The following is a 19,945-nucleotide window of genomic DNA, read 5'->3' as shown; positions in this document are numbered from 1 at the left end:
TTCAGCTCAGGTCATGGTCTCATGGTTCGTGACTTTAGCCCCACATTGGATTCTGTGCTGACAGAATAGAGCCTGGAGCCTGCTTCAGATTCTCTCTCTCTGCCCCTCCATCGCCTGTGTTCTGTCTCTCTCTCAAACAAAACAAAACAAAACAAAACAAAACAAAACAAAACCAAAACAAAACAAAACAAAACAAAACAAAACCCAGATATAAATGCAGAAAGGGAGAAAATTAGAATCAACTCTATGGTGTGCTGGTATTTGGGAATTGGATGTATTAATGTGAACTCACATGTACAGGTAGATGTGTTTGTGTGTGTGTGTACATACACATATATACAGACCTGTGTACATATATCCACATGTATGCATTCCCTGTTTTGCCTCCTGAGAGGATCTGGGGGCAGTGATGCTGCAATAGCAATGGGCATATTTATCACTCAGATCTTTGCTTCTAAATACCATTTTCCACTAAAAGGAACAAAGAATTCTTAGACAAGTGTCTGCATTTCCAAGCACTGGGACTAAGGACTGGGGGGTAGAAAAGAACAAAATGAGCCTGAAACACTTTTTTGTGAAAGAAAATGTTCACACAATGATGGAGACATATCAAAAGGATGCAGAAACCAGCTTGAATGGGCCTGAGGGCCAAAACAGAGACAATTTGAGTGTGAAACTTAATCATGAGACTAAGGGATTATAACCCACTGAATAAAACAGGACACTACAGGTTTATATTGCTATAAATTGAAAAATCGCTAAGTGGAAGGTTTAATGAGAAATAGGCAACTCACATATTTATAAAGCACCTACCTATAGAATGCTTAATTACCAAAGGGGGGATTGGCTGTGGAGAAGGCTGGCAGACACTCCCTTGATCAAGTGACCCAAGTGGACATCTTCGGTATAGGACAAATTGAAATCCTCACCACCGACAGGATGCAAGGAGAAGGGTGCATCACTTCTGCAACATCCCTGCCAAAAGAAGTGCCTGTGATATCCCGTTAAATTCATGACCAGAATTTTGTCATGAAAATGTATCAAACTCAAGCTGACGGCTAATTTGCAGAATCTTCAAGTGTCAAGGTCACACAAGTCAAGGAAAGTTAAAGACTGTTCTAAACTAAAGGAGACCAAGGAGAGTTGACGACCAGATCCAGTGTATGATTCTGATCCTGATCCTTTTGCTATGAAGGACCTTGTCAGAACAATCAGTGAATCTTGAATGGGGCCTGCCAGGTATCAACATCATAATGTGCCATGTTATAGTGTGGCAGTGTAAATAATGGCAGCGGAAATACCCTGAGTTTCATGGTTGTACTGTAAAAGGGCAGTGTGCTAGAACACTGCCTCTCAAACTCAGGTACATAAACCACCTAGGGATTTTCCTAAAATGCAGATTTGGATTCAGTAGGTCTAGGTAGAGTGTGAGCTTCTGCCTGTCGGAGCAGCTCCGAGGTTAAGACCCATGCTGCCTGTCCAGAGCAGTTAGTAGTAAGGGCCCAAGGAAACCTGGGGTGAACATTTACTATTTGCCTCCCACTCACCTTCCTCCCTTCTTTGGTCCCAGACTCTGGTGTTTCCTTTGGGAACAATCTGCTCCCCTTGGTGTTCCTGTTTTGGATCAGATGGTCCTCAGTGCCCAGGCAACGAAGCACGTAACCTGGGTGTCATCTATCCCGTACCCTGGCCACTGTGAAAGGTTCAACACTGGTCCTCAGACCCAGCCAGGGCCAGTGAGAGGCAACTCTGAGAGGCCTGGCTGAGCTCACACAGCCTCTACAACCATCTTCATCTTTTAGAGCCTTCTTAGAATTTCCAAGCCTTACAGTGGCTCAGGACTTGCCTTTTGCCCTCCAACGCCTAAAGGCCTCCAAGGCTTTCCAACCCCCACACTGGACTCTACCACATAGTAGCCATGTGACTTTACCTAGCAAACTGAATTTTTGCCTCAGTTTCCTCATCTATAAAATGGGATACCACCCCTCAAAGGGTTGAGAATTCTAGGATATTCCTCCACATAAGTGTTTTGAGCTGTCCCTGGTATAGATCAGATGTTCAATAAATCTTTAATTGTTCAGTTTGGCTTTTGGAGCCCATGATCCCACACAAAAAGAATGGCATCTCACCGGTATGTTTTAGGTCATCCTCTATATTGAGAGTGACTTAACACAGAGTTTGAGGATCCTGGAAGACGAGGCCAAACATTTTGCTAGGCATTGTTATTAATTCCTATGGATCCTACCAGTTCTCACACAGCCTACTCAATTCATTCCTAACTCGCTCCCATCTTGCACTGAGTTGCCTATATAAATACATACGAAAAGGAAATAAATTAGCAACATTGTAGATGTCCCCAAGTATGGTTTTCATTCCCAGAAATCGCAAGCTCTGGCCAGTGATCAGAAATCCCCTTCCACTGTCTTTATTCTACTGCCATCCTGTGGCCAGCCTGTGCCACTGCACATTGAGGGCTGGTGTAGCTGAGCTCCCTGTGCTGTCCTCCTGGTGCCCGGGATGGGGCTCCTTGGGAGGAAGGAAAGGAGTGCAGTTGAAGGGTCTTCTAGAGTCCCCACCAGCAAGCAGCAGTCTGGGCATGAATCACCAGTCTTGACTGGACTTCTGTTTGATGAATCTCAGGGCCACATAGTACAGGATCACAAAGCCACCACTGATGCCAATAAGGATGAGGTAGATGACGTAGAGAGGGTATGAGTTCAGGCCCATGGAGCTGAGGATCTGGGGACACAGACATCAGTAAACCCACTGAGAAGACGTTCAGATGGATGTTATCTTTTTAGAGTCGAAGGCCTCAGCTACTTACTACGTCTCCCCGGATAGGGATGGTGAGGTTGCCGACGGCCATGTGGTAAGTGTGCCCTTTAAACTGAATCTGCATCAGCCCTTCAAAACACCAGCGGAGGAAGGAGACTTTGGAAATCCAAGCGGGCACTGAAAATAGCGAGACTCATGTTATTCACACAGGCTAACCACCTGCTCCCTGGGAAACACTCCTGGAGACGGGGCCCTGGAGGCTCTTACGCAAGGGCAGCAAGGTCCCCGAGGGAGCAGGAGGGCAGGGAGAGGGCAAAAGGGCAAGAGGGGCAGCTTGGGACATGGATTGGGACAGAAGGGCCAAGTGGCTACAGGAGTCACCACACGTTTGATTGGTAACAATTTGAGAGAGTAACTTATTAAATGTCCCAGCATGTTCTCAGCTCCATGGAGGTACAACTGACATTTCTGAGTCTGTGCCCTGACCCGATGATGGTATCACAGAGCTAGGAGTAGGAGGAAGGAACAAACTTGGCCCGAATGGTCAGGAAAGGCCTGGCAGAAGAGAGCAGCTGTGGAAATGGGGGAATGGCGCCCTACAGAGAAGAGCCTCGCAGGCTCAGATGTGAGTGCATGGAGGGTGCTGGGGACTTCAGAAGAGCTAGGTGGAGGCAGTGGAGAGTCAGCAGCCCTAACTAGAGGACTCAAGCAAAGCAGCAACATGGATTTCCGCCTTACAAAAAGCCCTTTCCATGGGCAAGGGTCGAGAGGGATGTGGAAGGATCAGGGTCACGGAGACCATAGCTGTGGTCTGACACCAGACAGTAAGGCCAGGGCTGGGGGAGATCAGGCAAGGCGACATCTGAGAAAGATGTGGGAGGCAGAATTGACCTGACTCCCAGGTGAAATGTGGAGAGTGAGAGTCAAGGGTGGCCTCCAAGTGTCAGCTGAGGGATATGAGAAGGTGCCATCTACACCCTCTCATGGAGACATTCCTTTGACACGCAGGACAGTTGGCAAGGACACCTGCTCCCAGAAAAAACAGGCTTTAAATGGATCTAAGTGATGAGTCCTCATCCCCAAGTGAATATAGGCTTCATCCAACCCCGGAAGGCCTCAAAAAGCTTGACCAGGGGAGGGGAGCACGCCTTACCTATCCACAGGTTATCCAAGCTTATCATGAAGCCCCCGGTGAGGTAGAAGGAGTTGTAGAGAGCATTCCCAAAGAAGGAGGATGTATGAAATGTGGGGAGCAGGGCAGCGGCACCCAGGGCCATGATCCTGCAGCAGAAGACCACCAGCCACACCAGCAGGAAGTGCAGTAGAAAGGGCTCCAGGCCTGGGCGCAGGTTAGCCAGCCAGTAGATGGGCACCCCATAGATTATGATGTAGACACAGTGCTCTGGAAGCTCCCCTAAGATCTGCAAAGAATAGCCCTTGCAAGGACATGGAGCTAATGCCTTCATTGCCAATTGTTCTTTAAGTGTTTGAAGATAGTGTAACCCTCAAGGATGTCAACCCTCCCTCCTGCTAATAGCCAGACTGCAGCAGGAGGGCCCGTCAGGGGTCCATGGGACCCTGGAACATGAGCTCACTGCTGGTTTCCCACTGCAGATGCCATGTGCTCCATCTGGGAGAGTTCAGAACAGTTTCCCCCGCGGAAGCAGCATGGCCTGGTGAAAATGGCAGTTGTGTATCTATTCTCCTGATTCAAAGTCCCCACCCTGCCTGCCCAGACCAAACAGCTGTGGGGCTTTGAGACAGCTGCATAACATCTCTGAGCCTCCACTTCCTGGAAATAAGTACAGTAACACCTGCTGACCTGCTTCCTGGAGATGTGGGGAGACTGGAGAGGTAAAGTATGCTCGATGTTTGCCATCTTTTCTTTTCTTTTTTCAGATTTCTGCTGACCAGGAAAGTGTCACTCTTGGTCTACAGTCCTGGTCTTCGGGTAAATGTTTAAAAAATAGCAAGTCTCTGTAACCCCCTAGGGAACGTGACAGCAGCAAGCATAGATGATGCATGGCCCCTGGTTCAGCAAAATACTACTCTGGAGCTTCTGTACAATGCAGTGTAGCTTTCTCTGTCCCTGCCCCCCCACCTGGTAACTTGCTCTCAGCCCTGACCAGTCACCTTGGTAAAGAAATATGGACCAGCAGTGTACAGCCCGTCTTCTAGTTCATAGTAAAGCATTGCCCTCTCTGAGTGACCTAAAAACGGGGAGAAAAGGAGAATGAAAAAGTGACATTAATTTTCAGTGTTTCTGTTTTTGAGTCTCTTTTAGCACATTTGTAAATATTCCTGTGGCCTAAATGTGTCCTATTTTTAAAAAGCAGGCAGAGTTAAACCATCCTAATTTAAGGTGTTTGTAATTCTGTAACTTCTGAACTGCTGTCAAATATAAATCCCGCTATTATAGGAATGTCTAATACTGCTAGGCAATCTGTGTTCATTTGCATACTAATATTAATGTGCGAACCTTAAAAATCATCATCTTCTTTTATTTCACAATCATGGTGAAAACAGTCAGCAAACCCATTCTCCCCAGGAGTTTGGAGGAACAGAGGTCGGCCTTGGACCAGCTCAGAGGGGTGACGACCACCGTGTCCTCTGGTTGCTCCGGGTGTGGGTCACAGAGAGCAAGGCACACTCACATTTGGATATGACATCCAGAATCACGTTGAAAGGGATAAGAGCTCCAATCATGAACAAGAGGCCAGCTGTGTCCATAAAGGAGAGCTTGATGGCCCCATGGCCATAATAGAGGAACCCAATGACCAGGGACATCAGGCAGGCCTCTGCTGCATGGATGAGGAGAGTTGGCAGGTCTCGGAAATCGTTGAAAATCTGACGACTTAAAAAACAAAAGAGGTGCCAAGGGAATAACATACACCAGCCCCGTGACACTAGCAATGTCCTTCCGTCTATGCAGGGATAAAAGCCTCACTTTACTCTCTCATAAAATGGGGGAATAGCAGTACCCAATAGCAGTACCCCCCTCGCAAGGATTCTGAGGCTCAAATGAGATCGTGGATGAAAGCATCTGTCTCACCGTATGTACATAATAAACAATTGTTACTTTACTGTCAGTGTGTCAGCCTTGCAATTTTACTTAAACACATTTTCTTAAGGAAATAACCAATCACGTGTGTAAAGATGAACCTACAAGGAAGTTTCTTGCAGTGTTACTTGTCATAACATAAGCCTGAAAAAAATCTGACCATCCATATACAGTTTGCAGGAAAATGAATTATGGCTAGATTGCAATGCTGAGGAAGACCTAACCGGATGACAGGTACAGGCCTATTCTATGTGCAACCAAAAACAAAAAAAATGGTTACAGAACCATATGCAGAGTATGATCCCACTTATGAATTACAATGCTTGTGTGCATGGGAATATCACCCACCAAACACTTGGGTCTCGTTTACTCTGAGGGCTGGCCTAAGAGGAAACCTTCTTCCACTGAGGTTCTCTTGTATTGTCTGAATTTTTCATAATGATCCTATGTAATTTCTACAATCATTCAGCCAGTAAGAACATTTTGATTTTGTTTAAAGAATAAAAGTAACAGGAGTGTTCTGTATTATACAGAGAGAGCTAGTGCTAGTCTTGACGATACTGGTTTTTAAAAATTCTACCTTTTGCTTTCTCCTTCAAATTCACTTTATATAGAAAGGGCTTAATTTGACACAATAAAGAGGTCTGGGGTAGGGGAGGTGGTGGTGGGATGAAATGGCAGATAATTACCGGATCAGCATGGTGAACTGCTGCACAGGGCCAGGCAGCTCAGTGGAAGTCAGGGGCTGGTGAGTGTCCTGGGGGAGGGCCTGCCTGTCAAGAGGCAGAGGGTGTCATGGGACATGGGGGCGGCTGCCTTCTGCAAGGAGCTCTCCACCCAGAGCCGCCCTGGCCTGCCTTACCTCTCCAGGCAAGTGCCCTCACCCAGCTCCTTTGCCTCCGCTCTCCACAGAAAGTCATCGAAGCCACGAACTTTTTCTCGGAACACGGCTGCAAGGGACCAAGCCTTCTCCCTAGTGGCCACTTCCTGTTCTCTGCTTCGCCTGTCGATGCTAGTCAAGTCCACTGTAAGTAGAGGATGTGGGGCCATGTGTGGCCAGGTGTCTGCACCTGCTCACAGGTGAGGAGCTCACTGCAAGGCCAGCTCACAACACTGGTCAGCCCTTGGAGGTTCTGGGACATGCCCCCCACCCTGTGAGGGTGGACCATGAAGTGATGGGAAAAGCAGAGAGAGGCAGAGAGATACCCAGGGCTGGCCTCCCCCATGCTGGGCCTAGCCACATCCACTTCAGGGGAAAGCCTGCTTCAGGGAAAAGGCAACAACAGCACAGGCCCTGTGGGCCCTGGCCTCCATCCCAACACCCAGGCTCATTATGGGGACATCCCTAGGACAGGACAGGATGCAGTGGGCCTTTGGAGCCAAAGGTCATGGCACAGTTATGCCTTGACTCCAGCTCAAGTCATTAAAGCTTGTGACAGGGACTTAGCCTTCCAGGTGTGCCTTCTACCCATGAGGGGAAGGGAGGCTGGCCATAGGACAGCTGGGAAGTCTGGGCACTGGGAAATTCTAGTTCTCACTGTAGATTAGTAATTTGGCTCCCTAAGCAACCTGTCTAGAAGGGGAGAATGTTTTGGCTGGAGGTTGCCAATGTCTGGCCAACTCTAAGCAGAGCTGTCACCGCCCTCCAGGGGAAGGAGCTGGCATGACCAGCTGGAGAACCAGGCTGCTGTGCACCCACCTCTATGTTACTTGTGGGGAGCATCTGGTAGTCCCAGCCACAGCTCTACTCTCATGGGGCTCCTGTGATGTCAGAAAGGCACATCCACCCAGTCACCACTAGGACCCTCCTGAACCCAGCCTCATTGCAGGCTGGAGGGTGGCTCACCTCCCTCCATTTCTCCTCTTAACCTCTGTCTCTTCCTTCCTACCATTTTCATGACATGTCCCATGGCAGAATAATGTCTAGGAGCGGTCTTGTAAAATGCAACATGTCTCCTCAGTGTGCAGGGCTGTAGATCAGAACACCAGATTCTCTGGGTACTGCCAGGCCCTGTACCCCAGATTGGTAGGTGGTAGGCAAGAGCCCCCCACCAAAAGTGATAAAAATATAAAATAAAGAAAAACTTCTGTTCAGGTCTGTTCTAGGCATTTGACTTCTGGTAACCCCGCTCTGGAGTTACTGCATGTTGCTCCCGTGGCCAGGTTGACAGATGCCCTCTGCCCCCTTTATCTGGAAATGGCTAGCCTCAGGATGATACGCTGCCAGGAAGCCAAGCTGGCTCCTGAGCACTGGGAGGGAGGGTGACCTCTGTGTGAGTTCATATGCTGTGAGTGCACAGGGCAAGGGCTGGCAGACTGGAGAGAGTCCCCCTGGGGTGGGGAAGAGCACTGGATGCTGACAAGAGGATGTGGGCCCAGGGCCAGGAGTCAAGTTGGGGACTGGACACACTGGCTGGGAGTCCCAGTTCTGCGTCTTACAAATTCTCTGCCAAAGGTTTAACTCTTCAGACTTCCGTCTTCTCATCTGTATGGATGGAAATGGCCTTGGCCTGACAGGGCTGTGAGAGTCAAAGGGATACCCCCTGTAGCTTGGTGCCTTTGGGCCCAATGTCTGCCCTCAAGGACATGGTCCCTGTTGTCATGGTTATTGGTGAGGCCTTGCTACACTGGGCCATCTTGGGAGGAAGGCTGGGGCTCCAGGTGGCATATTGGACAAGCCACAGCTACTGTCTCCCCGCCCCCTCCCCCCAGCCGCCCTGGTAAAGCTGTGTGGCCTGGCCAGCAGCCATGGCATGCCTCAGCATTCAGGGTCCAGGGATCTGCTTTTGGGTCACACGCCTGTAAAGGCAACTATCTCTCCAGGAATGAAGGAACTATCTCTCCAGGAACTAGCTTACGCTTTCCCTGAGAGCTATATGATTGAGGGCTCAGGACCCTCAGCAGGAAAACCTTTCTGGGGGTGACAAAGCAATTTTCAGACCTAGTGCCTCATTGACCAAGACCTCCAAAAGGCCCTGAACTCTCCGGGCCCTGGGGTCCCTCCACCATGCAGTGCTTTCAGGCTCCCTGCCTCTGCGGGGGCACCAGGGCACAGCTTGAAGATTTCCTGGTGGCCTCCTAACCTTAGGTATCCTAAATTTCCCTAAAGAGTCTGAATAAAGACCACAATTCTAGAAAATTGATCCAAACCCTCTTGAATTCTATCCCCCCATCACCCGCTTTGGAACTCACAGGTTTCTTATCATGCACACAAGAGTGGCTATGTCAGAAGCAGGATTTTCTTGGGCCCTTGTTTCTAGTATTCGATACTTGGCAAAGTGACACACATTCTCCAGCCCACTGGCCGCCCTGCTCCTATATCCTACTCCCCTCAAACCTCTGAGAGCTTCCCTCCTGAAGCTCTCCATCAGGCCCTGCTGGAGCTTCGCGGGGGGGGGGGGGGGGGGGGGGGAGTGGCGGGGGCGCTGCTTGGGGGCTCACCATAGAAGTCTGCAGGGTTGCTGTAGCGAGGACAGGGGTGGCCGATGGCTGTGAAATACTGCACCATGTGCTGGGCTGCCCCCAAGTAGATGGTGGTGCCGGACGTCATCAGGAGGACCAAATCAAAAAGCCTGAAAATGTCAGACCGAGGCTGGTGGAGGGAGATGAGCACCAACCGGTTGCCTTTGGCCAGGCGGTACAGCGTTTTCACCAGGTTGTGGGCCGTGAAGCTGTCGAGGCCGGAGGTGGGCTCATCCAGAATGAGGATTCCTTCCCAGCAGAGACAAGGGCCTAGTGAGCCGGCAGGACTGTGGCTGGTGGGAGCCAAGCCACGGGGGCGCCTCTGTCCACCCTCCTCCCCGCCCCCTCACCTGGGTTCCATAGGAGCTGCACCGCGATGCTGACTCTGCGCCGCTCGCCCCCAGACACGCCCCGCACGTACGCGTTGCCCACGCGCGTGTGGGCGCACTGGCGCAGGCGCAGCTCCGCAATCACGTCGTCCACCTGCGCGGGAGGACCCAGGTTTAGGCGCGGCGCTGCCCGCCCCGCTCCGGGTTACGTGGGTGCTGTCCTGGAGTAGAAAGCGGCTGCCCACCCTTGTCCCCCGCCCCACCCCCTCTGGGGGGGTTTGCGCTGTAGCCTTCGCTGCCCCATGCAGTGTTTGCTCCCGCATTTTTTCTGCATATCCTGAGTGGCTCTCACGCGCAGAGGGCGGCGCCATGTTGGGAACGTGGCCGCGACCTGGGGACAGGACAGCAGGGCACTCTGCCCACACGGAGGACCGGAAAACAGGTAGACACTCCTCTCACGTTTTGTCCTGTGCGGTGAAGGGACCCGGCCAGGGCGTAGGCGGCTTACAGAAGGATGTGGGGTTTAAAGGCGGACAGAGGGCAGGCTACCGATGGAAGGATGGGGAGCTGGGCTGCTCAGAGTTGACCTGTGACTGGGCCCTGAGGCAGGGGGGGGAGGGTCGACAGGGGGAAGGATGTCATGGCTTCTTGGGGTCACCGGGGTCAGGCAGTTACCCTTTTGTCACGCTGGGCCTGGGAGAAGGTTCTGGGCAGGCGTAGCTGGGCAACAAAAGCCAGGGTCTCGCGGACGGTTAGGTTGGGGAGCAGGTGGTCGTGCTGGCGCACGTGGGCCACATACTTCCTCACGAGCTGAGGCGTGCTGGGCTGCCCGTTGATCCAGATTTGACCTGACTTAATTTTGCCGCCGTGGCCTCTCCCGGTGATCACGTCCAGCAAAGAGGCTCTCCCACACCCTGCGAAGCCACCAGAGACCTCCTGAGAGCAGAGCTGCGGGGGCTAGCCTGGAAGCCCTGGCTGCCCGCACACTCTTTCAGCCACCCTGGACTTCTCTGTCCTTTCAGAAGTGACCAAGGCCCTAGAGAAAGTGGCACAGCTCTTGGACCCGGATGGGTCAGCCTCAGCACCTGGAGCTCCAGGGCTTTCACCTGCAGCTAACTTGAGCACCTTTGGGGAGCTGGAGGTACATTAATGTTGGGGGTTCAAGCCGCTCAACTAGCGGATCCAGGCTCTGAGATGGCAGGGGACTTTGTCAGTATTCACAGGGACACTGGGATTCCCAGTCCAAGTGGGAAGTTCACTTTCCTAAACAGCACTTTAGAAGAGGTGTGGGTGGCCTTTGCTGTGGAGACCGCCTAGTGCAACTGGAGAGACCTTCCATGAATCAGGAGAGAACACCAAAGGCATTCAGTTGGCTGGAATCTCCAATTCCGTAAACTCCTTCATTGGCAAACACTGCTGCCACTACTGCTGATTCTACAGAAGCAGCCAAAATGCCTGAGGCTGTTTGGATTTATTATAAATTATGATGAATCTTCATTATTTGTTTTATTTGTTAAGCCTCAGGAAGTATAATTGATAAGTTATAAATTTTAAATTTAACTTTATAAGTTTTTATAAAAAAAAGTTTTTATAAAAGTTTATAAATTAACTTTTTAATTTAACTTATAAGTTATAGGTTAAAAAAAAAGTTTATTTATTTTGAGAGAGAAGAAGAAAGAGAGCAAAGGAGGGACAGTGAGAGAGGGAGAGAGAATCCCAAGCAGGTTGCACGCTAGTGGTGCAGAGCCTGATGTGGGGCTCGAACTCACAAACCATGAGATCATCCCTGACCCAAAACCAAGAGCAGATGCTTAACTGACTGAGCCACCCAGGTGCCCCTAATTGATAAGTGTTTCTAAGCAATCATTTAAATAATTTCAGTCAAGTAAACCTGAAGCTAAACAACACTGATCCTAGAGTCAAGAGTCCTGGAGACTGCTCAGCCTCTCCAAACTTCACTTGCCTCAGGGATGCTAACAGCTGCAGGGTCATGTGTAGCGAGTATTAATTGTGGGGACTCTTAGGCTTTATGCAAGTGCCTTGGAAGGCCCGTGTATCTCCCAGATTCTCAGTTCATGAAGAAAAGCAAATATAACAGGAAAAGCCACCAGGAGTTACAAACAAAAACAAAATTGGCTTCTGAAGTGTATGTTTTCTTTTTTAGGTAAGAATTGCAGAGGCAGAGCCAAAAGTGGGCAGGACTTGACCTGTGGTGTTATTTCAGTTACAAAGTGCATTGACATACATTATCTTGTTTGATCTTTGGTTAGACAATAAACAGAATTTTCTTATCGGAAGACTAAAAAATTGGAGATGTTCAAAAGTTCAGTAATCTTTACTTCTGGAAATGATTAATTAAAAAGAATAAAGTGTTCTAACACCATCTAAAAGAGAAACACCTTGATATGAGAATCAGAAGACCAAAGTTCTAGTTCCAGCTCTGCATTAAATGTATGCCCTTAGGTGAATCACTCACTTTGTCTAGACTTTAGTCTCCCCCTCTGTTAAATGAAGGTGTTCATATGTTGGGGCGGGGGACAGGAGGACACTCTAGAAATATTGAGGACCAGATAACTTAAAAACCCTCCATTAAAGAGGCTTCCAGACTGGTAAGGAGAAAGAAATAATACAGTGGAGAGAGTGAACACCATTCTCCAAGACCCCTTTCAGCTTTAGCATTGCATAATTTTAAGTTTGGCTTGCAGAATCACTCTGAGGCACTCCAAGATTCTGGATCTTTGCAGATGGTTGAAGGCTGCACTAAGACTTGGAGGGACTCTCAAAGAAATGGGAGCTGTGGTGGGTGCTGTGCCTACCAGGTTGTGGGAGAAGAGTGAATGAATGCCCCTGGCATGGAAGAGTCCCCTGAGAAGAACATTCAATTCTGAAGATCTTAGAAAGGTTTTTGCTCTGGATGCAGCTTCAAGAGGCACACTCATGATTCATAATGATGGCAGCTATCTGACAGCTAGTAAATGGAGGGACTTGAACTGGGATTTGAACCCAGGTCCACCTGACCCAGAACCTGTGCTTCTCACCCATTCTGCTGTGGTTATTCTACTAGTCAGCAAAGAATTCTGTGAGAAGCATCCATCTGTCTGAGGGACCATTCTGCATTCCAGAAGAGACAGAACCCATCGCCTCACTGTTTGCCCTTAATGGTACCTGAGCTCCCTATGATGGCCAGCATCTGCCCACTCCTCACTTTGAAGCTCAGATTTTGGATGCCCAGCTCACAAGAATCCTTGTGAGATGCCCAAGGCATCTTGAACTGAGCCAGCTTCTCAAACCAGGGCACCTGGGAGTCCATGTCCACCTGTGGGGAGATATTGCAAGGTTCTTCAGAGGGCTGAATAGAGGGTTTCAGCAACTTCTGTTCAACTGTACAGAAGACATCCTCCTGCTGTTGCACAAAAAGCCTAAGGGGCCCCCACCTACCATGCTGAGAACCTGAAGCTGCCATTTCCAAGTCTGAAGTTAAGACATGGGAAGCATGTGTAATAGCAGAATGGAAATGAAAACATAAAGCAAAACAATGTCTTCAGTTCTTCAGTTAATGATAATTTACTAATGATTTGTTAAATGTTTATTACGTGCAAGGCATTGTGTAAATCTCTTTCTATTTATTATCTCATTCAGTCCTCCTTGCAGACCTATAACATAGGTACCATTATAATCGCTGTTTTACAGGTGAGGCTCAGAGCAGTTACTTGTTCAAGGTCGCACAGCTAACAAGTGGCAGAACAGAAAATGCTTATGGTGAGGCTCATTAGCTTGTCCTAATTCACATTCACAGGAAGCCAGAGTTGGGCCTCTGAAGTTTACCATTCTGCCCCCCCACAGCGTATTCCATCTGAACTGCCAGGGGTCTACCCCCAAGGAGGTCTGGTAAATGGGGTCTTGAATCTGACCAGGGGGTCCTTCAGAGCCTCTGAAAGGCCAGGAGTCCTTGCACTTTGGATATTTTATTAGCTCCAGGGACAGTGTACTTTGCAAGCAAACAAATAACAAAACACGAAGCTGGTGAAACCTGAAAGTCTGTAGTTTAGCGAATAGCGTCACGGCATTGTTAATTTCTTGGTTTTCATTATTTTGCTCTGGGTATGCAAGATGTTAACATCAGGGGAAGTTGGGCAAAGGTTACATGGAGACTCTGTACTATTTTTGTAACTTCCCCAAAAGTCTAAACTTACTTCAAAATCTGAAGTTAAAGTTGGAGAGATTTGTTTTTTCCCCAACAGGGTCACATAATTTCTTTATGTTTTAACAGAGGTCTTGTTCTCTAATGCCTCTCAACTTCCAGCTACAGTATGTATAGCTGAAGGAAGTCTTGTGGTACTTTCACCCAACATGTGAGGCATCAACTTGGCAGAGGGCCCTCAGGATGGGCTCACCCTTACCTTCCACTTGGGGAATCATTTGGCCTTCCCTGCCCACTCCTACCACCTTGTCCTCAGGTATGCCTCTACCTGGTAGCTGAGATCCTGGACCTCCAAGGTGTTGGACTGGCCACTGTAGGTGAAGTATAGGCTGTTGTCATTTTCAGAGGAGAACAAGCTGTCCTGGAGTCCCTGCTGAGAAACATGACAGGTGAGGGGCTTCTTCAAAAGCCACTTAGGACTTAGGAGAAAACAGGGAGGAGACCCAAGAGGTGAGAGCTAGCAGCAGCTAGTGTGGTTGAGATCCTGAACTGGCAACACGGGTTTAGGCAGATCGAGCCCAAGGGCTCTGAGAAAATAGGAACATCAGTGAGGGCAATCTTTTTTTCCCTTCAGAGGGAGCTTTGCGGCTTCCCTCTAGCACAGCTCCTGGCTCCAGAGAACCTCAACCCCAAATTGGTGGAGCCCGAACCCAGGCACCCTATGGTGGATGAGACCCAGACTCTGGACTAGAGAGAGCTTTGTGAGCTGCTATGCTTTGGGGAGACCTTAGCTGGGGCTTGTCCTTAGCTTTTCTCTTCCCTGCCTCTGACTTACTATTTCCTGATGCCAAAGAGACTTCACATGCCTGGTATGTGAAGGGATACAGCTATCAAAAAACTAGTGCTCAATATTTGGAAGACGCAGTCCTTAGAAAAGTTGCATCTTATTCTAATGAGGAGTTTTGCATAACAAAGCCATTCAAATGATTTTGGAAGAAGCACCATTGTTATGTCATCGTCATTGTCAATATCTTGTTGCTGTTGTTGGAGTGATGTTGTATTTGTACATCAAGTAAATCGATGTTTTGTGGTATCGCTGATACCTTTGAATGGTATTAGCTATCAGCATATCTAAATTCCTTCCATTTTATCAATTCAGTCATTTAAATTATTGAGGCTCCCCCAGAAGAAGAACCTGCCTACTAACATTTCCATTTTTATTTTATTTTTTTCATGTTTATTTTATTTTTATTTATTTTTTTTAATGTTTATTTTTGACAGACAGAGCATGAGTGGGGGAGGGACAGAGAGACACAGAATCCGAACGAAGCAGGCTCCAGGCTCTGAGCTGTCAGCACAGAGCCCGACACGGGGCTCAAACTCACAGACTGTGAGATCATGACCTGAGCCGAAGTCAGACACTCAAAGCGACTGAGCCACCCGGGCACCCCTTTAATGTTTATTTTTGAGAGAGCGACAGAGCATGAGTGGGGAAGGGCAGAGAGAGAGGGAGACAGAATCTGAAGCAGGCTTCAGGCTCTGAGCTGTCCTCATAGAGCCTGACGTGGGGCTCAAACTCACGAGCCATGAGATCATGACCTGAGCCAAAGTCAGACACTTAACCGACTGAGCCACCCAGGTGCCCATCAGGTTTCCGTTTTTAAATGCATACAATTTTTCCTTTTGTTTTTTAGTGCAGGAAAAAGTGTATTTTTTAACAAGTTCCAGTTGACCCCATGATGTTTCCTCCTCAGAGCTGCCACTCACGCACTGATGTGTTCAGTCAAGTAAGCAAGCAAGCATCCAATACTTATTGGGAGCCCACATGATGCTACAAGTTTGGAGTTTGGGATATGACAGTGAAAAAGATGGTCTCTGAGAAACTTAAACTTTTTATTGAGGTAAAATTGGCATATAACATTATGCTAGTGTCAGGTGCACAACACAACAATTTAAGATTTGTGTACACTGCAAAGTCACTACAATATGTGTAGTTACCATCTGTCATCATGCAAAGAAACTTAGATTAAAAAAATTTTTTTTTAATGTTTATTTTTGAGAGAGAGACAGAGACAGAATGTGAGCAGGGGAGGGGCAGAGAGGGAGACCCAGAATCCAAAGCAGGCTCCAGGCTTTGAGCTGTCAGCACAGAGCCTGATGCAGGGCTCAAACCCACAAACCATGAGATCATGACCTGAGCCAAAGTCAGATGCCCAACCAACTGAGCTACCCAGGTGCCCCAGAAAAGCTTAGATTTTAATGAATGGGACAGGTGGTCAAGATGGAGCAAGACAGGCCAGGTGTAGAGCAGGCTGACCTCAAGCATCCATTCAGGGTATGTTTATACTGTGTACACAATGCCTACATGTGCTTTGTGTGAAAATAAAATGACTTACATTATGTGAAAATAGCCTCCAAAAGTCTCTGTCAAACTTCCCCTGTAGTGGCAGAGGTCAGAAATCCTTGGAAAGGACCACAGAAATGGAAGATCAATACAGGTGATCATCTATGACAGTAACTATCAGTGAGTAGTCCCCAGAATTGCAGGGCAGTATGAAAACAGCAGACCATGGCTACTTATCTTATCTGATGTTAGAATTATTACCATAAATATCCTAAATTATACAGAAGAAACTGGGAAACGTGAATACCTACTTTAGCAGAAGGGCTATCTCTGTGGAATAGAGAGGAATGCAAGAGAGAAGGGTACAGGGAAGAATGAGGGGAGTGAACTTCACAGTTCTTGGTAGTTAAGTTGCAGGTACATAAGAGTTCACTGTTTTTTCATCTGATCTGAACTATCTCAAAGTTTGTTTTCCATCTAAGAGAATGAACCTTTGAGTAGAACTCCAGAGTAGTACTCCCACCTAGCCCCTCAAGTGCCAAAGCCTCCAAGGCAGGAGCTGGCTATGGAGATGGAGGAGGGGTGAAGGTCTGTGCCCTCAGAGATGGAAAGGGAGATCTCTCCTGGGGGAGATCAAGGCCAGCTACAGAAGGTGCTGAATTTCAGGCAGGTCAACCCTGCACCTGACCCTTGCTCACCGCTTCCACCACTAGCACTCACACTGCCTAGTTTCTCCATTTAATTGTACTAAACTGTCAGAAATTCTGGTAATTACTGAGAGACTCATTGAGCTAACATAAGATGCTTATTTGTTTGGTTGTAAAAAGTAAACATCTGCAGGAGGGACATTAAGTCGATTGATATAAGATATGACTCAGCTCAGAAACTGCTTCTGTGAACTAACACCTGGCCAGGTTATATTTCAAGTGGAGGGGCAGCTAAGAAAGGGACATTGGACATTTTGGGCTCTGGAGCAATATGTGCAGGTGACCTAATGCCTGAGTGGGTTCCACTTTCCAGATAAGTGCTTTGGAAAGGTGGAGCATGCTGGGGCCCTGGGGAAAGAGGTGTCACAATAGGAAGACAGATAAAAGGAAGGAAAGAGGTGCTCCCTGTTGCTGGGGGGTGGACAGTACCCCTCATCTTAGGCTAAGTAGGCTGGGCACAGGCAGCCAGGGACCTCAGCTGCCATCAAGGGACCATGACTTCTGGGTCACCTGTAGTTGGTTAAGCAGCTGACTTTGGCTCAGGTCGTGATCTCCTGGTTTGTGGGTTTGAGCCCTGCCTCCAGCTCTGTGCTGACAACTCAGAACTTGGAGCCTGCTTTGGATTCTGTGTCTCCCTCTCTCTCTGCCCCTCCCTGGCTCGTGCTCTGTTTCTCTTTCTCAAAAATAACGTTAAAAAGAAAAAGGGGGGATTGTGACTTCCTGGAGCTACACATGCAGCACAACTTTCAGAGGAAGAGAATTCGTTTCTGGGTTGGAGACAGCCTCTGCTCCATTTTTAAGTATTTCCTTGACTCCCAGGATGGATTTGTTAGGTTTTGAGGTTTTGACAAATTCTCTGTATTTTTCAAATACTTAAATATCTATTCAGTTGACATCTTAATCAGTATGACTGTCAGAATATCACTTAAATTTCTGACAGGTGACATCCAAAAAAGCAAAAGCAGGTTTATTTGTAGGTAACCTGTTCAGCTCCTGCTGGGCTACATTGTAATTTCTCCTTGTATTAACTTCTGATCAAATGCCTGAGTCAGAAGCACAAATTAGAAGGGAACTTAGGGAGCACAGAGCCCAAGTTTCTTTTTCTAAGATGAGGAATCCATGCCCTTGAGTAGTAGTGATGTGCTGATGACTCAGTGTCTGTGCAAAAACATGCAGGGTTTGTTCTTGGCTGAGGGGATGAGCCTGGGCCTTTATTAAAATGCTCAGACCAGATCTTACACATCTTTGTCCTGAGGACTGAGCCCCTCTAGTCCTCCTCTGGCCACACTCCTGCCCATGGACTGTGGGCCAAGGGCACTTGCCACTCCAGGCACCCCAGGCCCAAGGGGCATTTGTCTGTGGAGAGCGAATGGAATGTGGGTAGGCAGGATGGCATGACCACATAGGGGTGTGTGAGTCACATGTTGCACTAGGGGTGGGCAGAGAAGGGGGACAGACTGTAGCACAGGGGTGGGCAGAGAAGGGGACAGAGAAGGGAGCCAGAAGCCGGCTCCCCTGTGCCACCACATTCTAGCTGCTGCTCCAAAAGGCCCTAGGATTTCTAAACTTACATCTGGCCTTTCAGGTTGTGAGGAAGGTATGTCAAAATAGGAAGATGGAAACTTAACAGTTCTTCGGTTGATAACTTTAAAATAACTAGACATAAGATATGTGTCCCTCATCCATCCTCTTGTTCTAGGTGCCATATATGTTGGGGGAAGATTATCACTTGGAACCTTGAGTTACAGAATTGGAGAAAAGGAAATTGGAAATGGCAGGCTTTCCCAGATGTTGGATTTGGGCAGTTATTTGCATTCCATGCTGTGGTAGCTGATTTGTCAGCCTTTTAGGCAGAAAATGTCCCCAAAGCCATTACTGACTTTATATACTGTTCAGGCTGTGAGCACTGCAGTCAGCTCCTGTGAGGCATTTCTCGGCAGGAGCTGGCCATGTTCCCAGATCAGAGCTGGATATTAGTTATGGCTGCAGGGCAGACTAGGAATGGACTGGGTTGAAGTCCTATCCTAGCAAGTGAGGACAGACCAAGTGGCCCGTGGCCTTCCCTTTTGGGTGTGGAGTCCGCAGACCTTTCTTGTCTTTCTCTCCCTCCTCCCCACAGCAGGCAAGATGGAAAGGTGGGCTGGGGTGAGGTGGGGTGCTTCCTTTCTGTCTTCCAGTTTAGCCTCCTGCTTCAAATCCCACCCATATCCTTACTTTAGTCAAGGGCCATTTCTCAAGTAAACATTTCTCCATGTAACTTGGGTGGAGAACTTGTACCCCAACCTCTTGGCCCCCTGACTTGCTGTCTGTCCCTTTCACCTCTTTCTGGGGTCTTATATCTGCCTGTTGTGGTCATGTTATTATATTCCCATAAAAGTTGCCTGCCATCATATGTCATCAGTTTACTGCCTCTGAGACTCTGAGCCTGACAGACACACAGATGAAGGAAACACTGCAGAGTCCCCGGTATGTGTGAACACATCTCTGTTTGGAGTCTCATTCAGAAAAAGCTGCATCAGCCCAAGTAACAAACAGGAACATCATTTCCCTGTAGGAGTGTGCCTTAGGGCAGGAAGTGACCTCAGAGGCCCCCCACCCACCCCTGACCCCTGAATCCCTTCCCCTCAGCCCTTTGATACCCAGGAAGTAGAGTTCTGCTGCCATGTTCTCCCTCTGCTTGTGGTCCTGGTGGTGAGTTAAAACAAAGTTCTGGAGAGAGGAAAGAAAGGTCTGATTTGCCCCCACCCCCCATGACTGAGGTGACCGCCCATCACTCACGGAGGCATCCTGGGGAGCAGCCCTGTTCCGCAGCCCTCTGTCTTCTGGGACTGTCTCAGCCATGGGGCCCAGCGGTGTCTGTGCCACTTTGCTGAGGCTTCCTTCACCTTAGCTGCTACCTGACTGTGCCAGTGTTTTCTCTTTCTCAGAGTTGGGCAATCTCTGGCCCTGGTTCACTGTGCTTCCCAGCACTCCTCTCAGGCAGGCCCTCCTACAAACACAGGCTGTGTGTTCTGCCTGCTGCCAAGATAGTGCACATGCTCTGGGTAAAGGTACATCAGATAATGGCATCCGTGGCCAAACCCCAGTCCAGCTGCTGCAAAGGTCTGGAGAGGGACTCCAGAGCCC

General features: G+C 48.6%; 1 protein-coding gene across 1 annotated transcript; it reads right to left on the bottom strand.

Moving 5' to 3' along the window:
• Positions 1-2,601: 2,601 nt before the first annotated feature.
• Positions 2,602-19,660, bottom strand: ABCG8 (ATP binding cassette subfamily G member 8). The gene is made up of 13 exons (XM_047069681.1): positions 19,598-19,660; positions 14,097-14,198; positions 12,793-12,943; positions 10,303-10,541; positions 9,649-9,781; positions 9,278-9,547; positions 6,699-6,861; positions 6,526-6,609; positions 5,430-5,629; positions 4,909-4,985; positions 3,929-4,196; positions 2,825-2,952; positions 2,602-2,739 (listed from the first exon to the last, which is right to left on the bottom strand). Exons 1-13 carry the CDS (start codon positions 19,658-19,660, stop codon positions 2,602-2,604), a joined length of 2,016 nt encoding a protein of 671 aa, XP_046925637.1.
• Between the last annotated feature and the right edge of the window lie 285 nt (positions 19,661-19,945).

Source organism: Lynx rufus, unplaced genomic scaffold (genome assembly GCF_022079265.1).
Source record: "Lynx rufus isolate CCGP_SWC_20201006 ecotype Redwood Valley unplaced genomic scaffold, mLynRuf1.p SCAF_8, whole genome shotgun sequence".
Taxonomy (NCBI): Eukaryota; Metazoa; Chordata; class Mammalia; order Carnivora; family Felidae; genus Lynx; species Lynx rufus.
This window is presented reverse-complemented; position numbering and strand designations above follow the sequence as displayed.